Source organism: Schistocerca nitens, chromosome 3 (assembly GCF_023898315.1).
Source record: "Schistocerca nitens isolate TAMUIC-IGC-003100 chromosome 3, iqSchNite1.1, whole genome shotgun sequence".
NCBI lineage: Eukaryota > Metazoa > Arthropoda > Insecta > Orthoptera > Acrididae > Schistocerca > Schistocerca nitens.
The window spans coordinates 727,538,606-727,548,293 of record NC_064616.1 but is presented as its reverse complement, the minus strand read 5'-3'; the positions used below and the strand labels follow the sequence as shown (position 1 = coordinate 727,548,293).

Sequence of the window (9,688 nt, the reverse complement as noted above, 5' to 3'; positions counted from 1 at the left end):
ATTCAGAGGGATGTAGGCTGCAGTAGGTACTGGGAGATGAAGAAGCTTGCACAGTCCAGAGTAGCATGGAGAGCTGCATCAAACCAGTCTCAGGACTGAAGACCACAACAACAACAACAACAACAGGATGAGGTGGTCAGAAAACTGATTAAAATGGGTAGGATGATGGAGAGAGAGTGAAAATTGTATGGCCTGTATGACACAAACATTTTATATCCAATTTTTTGAGAGGGGAAATGTACATATCAGAAAACAGTTATCAGTTTTTACCATGTGGTGTATTTGATGTTCGGTTTCTTACTGTTATACTGAAGAGACACTGTCACCACTAAATATTGAGCAGCATATGTATGAAGAGTATATTGTGCTCATTTCTTTTTATCCTTGAATCTTTTATGACTGCAAATTTAGAATTTTATATAGTATTGGTACTTTTATCTTAGTTGGTACATATGAATGACATTATAAAGATCACTCTATCAGTAATATACTTATTTTTTAAAAATTTAGAATAGATGTTTTTAGATGTATCAAGTCTATTTTCTTCCCACATTTGCCATATAAGTTTTGTAAAGACGTTTTGTGAAAGATCTTAAGCAAAAAGAACGCTACCTCAGGAAGTTAAATCGCAATTCATAGCTCTAGCAGGGTGAGTATTTGTTTCTTTCCATGGAGATTAAGTACCAATTGTGCAACATTTAAATTAAGAAGCAATAATATTAATGTTGCAGCAATACAGTACTTTTAATACATTGTTGCAGTTTCTCTGGTTATTAGCTGCATTATCTACAGCAGAAAAAACTAGATTATAAGCAGGGGACTAAAGTACTTGCTGTGAAGTGAGGACCTAAAAAGACTACAAAGAGGCTATTTTTTCATATTTTTCTGCTTTCAACACAGTGACTGGAACAAAGATCTCTTTTATTTTGACTTTGCTTACCTTTCACTCATGGCAGTCCTCTCATAGTTCTCTTCCTTCTTCCTGTGCATGTCTTTCTGTTCCTAATTCTGACGTTCTGTTTTGACCATTTATGTGTGGATCATTTTATATCTAGGCACAACCAACATAAATGTCTACGTAGTGCCATGTTACAAGTTCCCTTTACATGGCTTCTCTTTCAGCTCACTCTTAATCAGCTTCTTGCACACTTTCTGTCCTTACTAACTGATAAACTCAATTTCGTTTGAGAATGTGACAGGTGAATAAAGTAAAGGAGTACTGGATGTATCTCTGAGTGTGCCATGACTTCTTTGTCATACAAATTTCACACGTTGTTTCTTTCCTTGTGTGAACTCTAGCCCTGCTTCCCAGAACATAATGGCTCTCCCATTACTCCCCTGTATCTATGGGTTAAGGGACTGTACAGTAATTGTCACTCTCTTTCTTTTTTTTTTTTTTTTTTTTGTAAATTGCAAGGTAAAGTTTTTAATTTTGGGAGTTCAGTATGAGCAACTTTGCTCTTTGTTTAATAATTTTGTTATATTCTCTTTTACTTGAAGGGAGCATAATATCATATAAAAATAATATATTCATTTATTAAACAAAATTCCAGAGATGTTTTTAAATATATTTTTATATCTTGATTGATTTTTTATGCCCCGTCATATCAAGTTATTGGATTTGTGATTTTGTAATTACATTAATACACTTGTAGGCTCATTCTAGTGCATGCTATTTTTAAGTATATAATAATACAATAAAAAAGAGTCTTCTCATTTTCATGTAAGTTTCATGCACACATAATAAAATAGTGTGACCATTCTTGGAAAACATTTCAGTGCCTACAGCTTGTGGAAGGGCAACTACACCATCAAACACGTATCTACAGTAAATTACCATTTTTCTGCTGCCTGTATTACATGCCTTTTTATAAAAAATACATCTGGCATTTGAAAAAAATAGACATTAGGATAACACTATGTAGTGTGCAATGAGTGCATAAAGATCTCTTGCAAATTTTAAGTTATAGTTGAAGTTATTCACACATGATTCCATAAACTGCAGATCTACAAAAACTGTGAAGAACAAAGAACACAATAATTAATTCCTCTGCATTTACTTATTTCTCATTTTCATTATATATACTGTATTTTTCAAGAGGAATTATGGGATATGCTGTAACATGTGTGTGTGTGTGTGTGTGTGTGTGTGTGTGTGTGTGTGTGTGTGTGTGTGTGTGTGTGTGTGTGTGTGTGTGTGACATTGTAAATTATTTATGGATAACCATAAACACATTTCTTGATTTCATACTGAAATTGATGGTCATCAACACTTTACGAAAATGCTACAAGTTTATCAGGTTTTTTTTTTTTTTTTTTTTTTTTTTTCCAGAGTTTCTAAATGTTATTCATTGTCTCCTCAAACAGAACAAGATACATCCCTCCATACAGTACAAAGCTAAAGCTCATTATGGAACCTCATTTCACATTTCATAGTGAATTACATTGATCATTTCACATGAGTTCCTACATCAAGAAAGAAACATATAATAAAAAACATAGGAAATGCTGAAGTACCATTAAGTATAGAGCTCATAGAGGATACCTAAAGTTTAAAATATTTTTAAAAAATTAAGAAATTTAGATCTAACAAGAGACATTTGTATTATGGATAAGAGAGATGATAATGCTGTATGACATGCATTGAGAACTGTACCAATTTTTTATATGAGAAACATCAGAAAGTAAATCATCTGAATATTCACAGTAGGCATATTATTACACTCATTAACTGTATAATTTATATAAATGTATAATTCACACTCATATGATGATGAACTCAATTTTGAATTCAACTGTTCATGTTTCAGTAAGAAAGGCAGAAATTTAATAGTTGAGAATAAGATTTTATAGTACCATAATTATTCTTTGCTCCATCATAACTTACATATATAGTATCTCACATAGTTTCTCAGCATTTGTAGCTACAGTCCAATAAGCTTTGCATCACTAGGATTGCTTCTATCACCCTGATTATAAACTTTGTTGCTTAACTGGACACTTATGGAAATGACAATTATATCACTAACATATACGAGTAACACATGTTAGATAGTTGGGTCATGGTGTAAAGAGATTTATTTCTCAGTTTTCCAGGAATAGAATAGATGAAAATAACACATAATATAGCTGACAAAGGCACTGTAGGTTTACCATTGTGGCCCAGCAAAGATCTGTCTTAGAGCAAGGAACATCCTGGTAGATGTGCCTGCCAGCCCAAGAAGGTATGACTAAAATAATATATTAATGCTATTCAGGTTAGCTTTATACAACTTGTACTGATGATAATGGTTAACCACAGATTCCTCACTAATCCAGCTCACAAAATTTTGATTAATATAATACAATGGATTTTTCTGCTTGTCATCAATCATTTGTTAATTATAAATTAATTCAGGAGAACATCTACATTTTATAGGTAATACACAATAAATTAAGCTACATTGAAGTATTACATTAGGTAAGCTTATATCACAGTAAATTGGTGTCAAGAATAACATTTGTTTATTATTTTCAGGTAACATCAGACAGTATACAGCTCACAAAACAGTCTAAATAAAGGCTTCTGCTATTGCAGCATATTTTATTCTGCAGGAACACTATGATGGGCTTCATCCACTTCAGGGACATATTTTACACATAAATTTAGGTCATGCATTGCATTTCTCTGCCTAACTGATACCTTAACCATACATTCACAATAATTATATGAGTGCCTGGCTGTACAGTGTATACAAGCAACAACTGGCATAAAAATTTAAGCTTTGGGTAAACAACTGTTTATATTCAGACATATGACACATAATAAATTCAGTTTCACTGGTGAAGTCAAGATCAATTAAAAGGATGCATTTTTATATAATATATCACACTTCTAGCGCATTTGAACATACAGCCAACCACTTTTTTCTACATACTGATTATTTTAGAACATAGTCAATTGTTTGCAAATGACTGATTAATATTGTTTCCACACTTACACTGTAAATGTCTTTCACTGTTACTGCATTTACTGCATTGGTGATCCATTTCCTCCAGATGACACTGCTCCAGCATGGATGGCCTCATTCTGCCAAGTTTTAATCCTGCACACGTTCACCAGCTTTTGTAAAAGGAAAACATTTTGAATTTGCAATATACATGTATGTATAAAATATATATGAGAAATGAGTAACATTTATTAGTAACTAACTAATACTGCAACAAACACCAATAAGAATTTCCACATGCATTAATCTTGTACTCATTCACAACCCTTTTTGTAAAAGAATGGAATCTTTGAAGTGGCTATACTTGCAACATGAATGATAGATTTAATACTATTTATTAAACATAAACTAATCTTGCCACAAGTACTGTTAAGAACATTGGAGAAAATTAAAAAAAAAGCCTATCTGAAAGGAAATGGCAATCCATCTGAGCTCTTGATATTCATACAAGTGGTTCTCTTCTCTCCAAAGGTCTCTTTAATTTTCCTGTAGGCAGTATCTATCTTACCCCTAGTGAGACAAGCCTCTACATCCTTACATTTGTCCTCTAGCCATCCCTGCTTAGCCATTTTGCACTTCCTGTCGATCTCATTTTTGAGAGTTTTGTATTCCTTTTTTCCTGCTTCATTTACTGCATTTTTATATTTTGTCCTTTCATCAATTAAATTCAATATTTCTTCTGTTACCCAAGGATTTCTATTAGCTCTCGTCTTTTTACCTACGTGATCGTCTGCTGCCTTCACTACTTCATCCCTCATAGCTACCCATTCTTCTTCTACTGTATTTCTTTCCCCCATTCCTGTCAATTGTTCCCTTATGCTCTCCCTCAAACTCTCTACAGCCTCTGGTTCTTTCAGTTTATCCAGGTCCCATCTCCTTAAATTCCCACCTTTTTGCAGTTTCTTCAGTTTTAACCTACAGTTCATAACCAATAATTGTGGTCAGAGTCCACATCTGCCCCTGGAAATGTCTTACAATTTAAAACCTGGTTCCTAAATCTCTGTCTTACCATTATATAATCTATCTGATACCTTCTAGTATCTCCAGGATTTTTTCCATGTATACAACCTTCTTTCATGATTCTTGAACCAAGTGGCAAGAGGATGAATGCTAATATAAAATTTACGTATTGTCATTTTAAGTTAAACAATTTTACTGTGAATAAGGAAAAATAAGTGGTCAGCATATTTGTCTGCAGGCTTATATGCTGCTCTCTGAGCCTACTCCAGACTGACCTCCCAATCTGTTTAATGTAGCAACACTGACACTCTTGACAGATGATTATCCTCTAAGGTCCAGCAGGTAAAACTCAGCCTTAAAATCATACACCAGAATCTTGGTAGTCTTAGAAATAAGCATAATGATCTAGATGTAATTTCACGGATTGACAAACCCGATATATTAGTTGTAACTGAACATTGGTACAATGAAGCTCTGATTAGCATTAGTCAACCACTGTGTATGAAATTCTGCACAGCCTTCAGTAGAAAAGACAAGACTGGGGGAGGTGTAGCAATTTTCACTGTAAATGAAAGTAATTTTAATGTTATTGATGTGAGTTCCTTCTGCTTGGAAGGAGTCTCAGAATTTGCTGCAATAAACCTGAAATGGGGTAGAGATAACATAACAGTTATCGGTGTTTACAGGCCACCTGCAGCAAATACAGATACCTTTTTTGTAAATCTTTCTGACTTGCTTGTATATATAGACACAACATTTTCTGGGCCAAATGGTCATGTAAATATTATAGTTACAGGGGATATAAATATAGATTTATTAACAAATGATGTCAGCACCAAAAAGTTACATCGTCTGTGTGATGAATTTAACCTGACCCCACTCATTCGGGAACCCACTAGAGAAATTGGCAATAGTAAAACATGTCTTGACAACATAATAACAAACATGACCCACCTATCCCACAGTGCATCAGTTTTAAAACTAGCCATCTCAGATCACCATGCAGTACAGCTTAAATTGGAACGCCATGGGGCCCCCACTGTCACCACAAAGCAACAGTTTGTAACTAAAAGAATAATGTATAATGACAACATAAATAGACTAAACTGGATGCTAGCACAAATAAAATGGTTTGAAAATAATAGCTTTTCATATGATAACTTTGCTGCTGACTTCTATTACTGCTTTGATACCACATGCCCAGTTGTAATCACAAAAATGAAACAAACAAAAAATATAAACAAAAATATTTGGGTAAATAGTAATGTCACTGAAGCGAGGGAAAAATTAAAACTACTCCACAGTGCAATGCTGAATAATAGAGAGATTCCTGAGCTAAAGGAAGCCTTCAAAATATATCAAGCACACTATAAGGACTTACTTACACAGACCAGGAGCAACTATGTTGCAAATAAGCTTCAAAACTCACACAACATAACTACTGGCATCTGGGCAGTCATAAACAGTTTTAGAACTGGCAATGACAAATCCTGTATGGACTTTACTATTAACCACAATGGCATGCTCATAAAAGACCAACTGGAAATTGCAAATATTTTTAATGAATATTTTTCTTCCGTAGGGGAAGCCATAAATGACAAACATAAAAACATGCACTACAGTTTTAAAGGTAATACATGTGACCATAGTATATATCTAGCCCCCACAAACTGTGCAGAAATAATGGGCATCATTAGCTCTCTAAAACCCTCTAATTCAGTTGGGAATGATGGCCTAAATACTAATGTTTTAAAAGCCTGTAGCCAAAATGTATCTGTACCACTGTCTGCAGCAGTCAACAATATAATAGAATCAGGCACCTTTCCAGACAGACTCAAAATAGCACAGGTAACACCCATTTTTAAGAAAGGTGACAACAACAAAATAGAAAACTACAGACCAGTCTCAATCCTTCCTGCCTTTTCCAAAATAGTTGAGAAAGTTATATACAACAGGATTATAAACTTTCTTAACAAACACAACCTGATGTTCGAAAATCAAAATGGATTCGTAAAAGGTAAATCAACAAGCACTGCAGCTGCTCAACTAATTGAAGAGGTGTTACGGGGTATCGAAAGCAAGGAACATGTGGCAGGTGTATACCTAGACCTGGAAAAAGCCTTTGATTGTGTGGACGTTGACATCCTATTAGACAAGCTATGGAACATGGGCATTAGAGGTGCTGCTTATGATCTAATAAAATGTTATATGAGCAATAGAAAGCAGTTTGTTCTACTTAAAACGGAAAGTGGTGTCTACAAATCAGAGATCTCTTGCATAAAATATGGGGTGCCCCAGGGCTCGGTATTGGGCCCCCTTCTGTTCTTGATCTATGTAAATGATATTAAATACTGTACTACAAATTCCAAAATTGTTCTGTATGCCGATGACACGTCCATTGTATGTAAAAAGGAATCATGTAATGAACTAGAGGCCGAGTGTAATAATGTGACAAAAGAAATGGTTCAGTTTTTTAATGAAAGCCACTTAAATGTAAGCACCAGTAAAACATGTTTGATGGAGTTTAACAAAAGTAGTTTGAATAATGAAATAAAATTATACATGGGCAACGAATTGGTAAAGAAAGAGTCTAGTGTAAAATTCTTTGGCATAACAATCCAAAGCAACCTGAAATGGGACACACATATTGACTCTCTAGCAACTAAGCTGTCAAAAAATATATTTGCAATCAGTACTATTAGCAAGTTCTGTAGAGACACCGTAGTCCTAAAGACTGGATACCATGCTCTTTTCTCCTCTCACTTGAACTATGGTATTGAAATTTGGGGGGCAACAACCAAAGCTAATCTAGATAAGCTACTCATTCTTCAAAAAAGGGGTGTGAGAATAATCTGTGGAGCAAAATATAGGGAATCTTGTCGCAACTTGTTTCCAAAAACAGAGGTGTTAACTGTTATAAACACATACATTCTAAAAGCCATATTGCTTGTGAAAAGACTGCACCCAAACACTTATTCAGATTTCCACCAGTACAATACTAGAAATAAAGAAAGATTTTACATTGGCAGCCACAGAACAGCACTTTACGAAAAGGGGCCTCAGTATGCAGGTATAAAATTAGCTAATGCACTGCCTAGAGCAGTCATGGCTCTTCCTACAATTAAACTGAAACATCAGCTTAAGAAATTTTTAGTAAAACACCCTTTCTACACATTAGAAGAGTACCATACTTATATGAAGAACAACAAATGCTTTGTGAAATTATGTGAACAGAAATAAGTAAACACCTTATTGTAATTTTGTTGTAAATTAATGACGTATTCAGAAGAATGTGTCTTGTGTATTGTACAAATAACATTAATCATTACTGTTTCTTTGTACATGTGCAGTGTACCATTCGATGTTGAATAAAGCTATTATTATTATTATTATTATTATTATTATGATTTATAAACTGCACTTTTTATGATTTCTGGTTGTTCATCGTTTAACTGAAGAGATGTCTGCCAACTGTCTGTTGAATACAGAAATGCAAAGAGTAGCCCTTTGCTTTTAAAATGTTGCTTATCCTATTTGATGTTTTACCTACAAAAGGTAAACTGCACCATTTCCTCTTTGGTCTATCTTTGTTGTACACTGGGTGCAGTAGGGATCTGGCTTGCTTCTTCAGTTTTGTACTGAGAATTTTGCCAATAATGTTGGACTCAAATTCATTATTTGTGGGAATGGTTTTTATTGTACTGAGTTTTTGATTGTGTTCTTTGTACATGGAGATGGAAAGGTTGAAAGTGTATCATGTGGTGGAACTCTGCATGTTTAGGCTGTAGGATGTTGAGAGGAAGCTGTGATTAATGTGTCATTAAAGGAGTTTTTTTTTGGTAAGTTTTAAATGCTGTAAACTGATCTGATGTCTATGGAAATTCATGTTGGACCACTCCCCCCCCCCTCCCCCACATCCCCCCCCCCCTGCAATTGAACTCCGTACTCTTTACACTAGTATGCCATTGACTCATATTTTCCATGAACATGTGGAGTTGACTAGCCGAACCTTTCCACATACAGAGAATATCATCAACATATCTGTACCAATACACAACATGTTTTGCCAATGGTTCACTCTTAAGAAAATCAGTCTCCCACTTGTCCATGAACATTTCTGCTAGGTAGAGTGATAAGGTGAGCCCAGTGCCAGACAATCTATTTGCTTTTAACAGTTCCCTTGGAATCAGAAATAGTTTTAGTCTAAACAACATTCAACTGTACCAATTATGCCCAGCTGTTTTCCTGGTTTAATGTTGTGTAAATAGAATTATCATGACAGTATATACACAGTCATTCACAGGAATGCCTGAGAACAAGCTGTGTATGCCAAAAGAGACTAATTTTGCATTTGTTAGTATCTTAACATCTGTTAACTTGTTGACTAAATCTAAAATGTTCTTAATGCTGTATTTGCCTGTGAAGTTCAGTTTTCTCCTCAAGATGCTGTTCATCTTCCCGGAAATACTGTGTGCTGGTGCTTGTATGATTGGAACTTCTGGCTTGTGAATTTTGGGTAAGCCATGTAGTTCTGGAGCTCTAGGATTCATTTGAAGACTGCTCTTACAAACTTATTCAGAGAAAAATGTTGTAGAACTTGTTTACTATCTGATTAGCCTGATCATTGTATTTAGCTGTTGGGTCTTGCTATAGTTTTTGTAGGTGCACTGATTGGTCAAATTTTTTAAACTTTGTTTGTATAATCTGTTTTAATTAACAGCATTACATTCTTGCCTTCA

At 34.6% G+C, this 9,688-nt stretch overlaps 1 protein-coding gene across 1 annotated transcript in view; it reads right to left on the bottom strand.

The window, feature by feature from the left end:
• Window positions 1-2,804: 2,804 nt before the first annotated feature.
• LOC126248701 (uncharacterized) overlaps window positions 2,805-9,688 on the bottom strand; it is a 729,031-nt gene continuing 722,147 nt past the window's right edge. Inside the window, exon 7 of the mRNA XM_049949985.1 lies at window positions 2,805-4,085. Coding sequence (XP_049805942.1) covers window positions 3,937-4,085 — 149 coding nt within the window. The 3' untranslated portion in view covers window positions 2,805-3,936. The remainder of the gene's footprint in view (window positions 4,086-9,688) is intronic.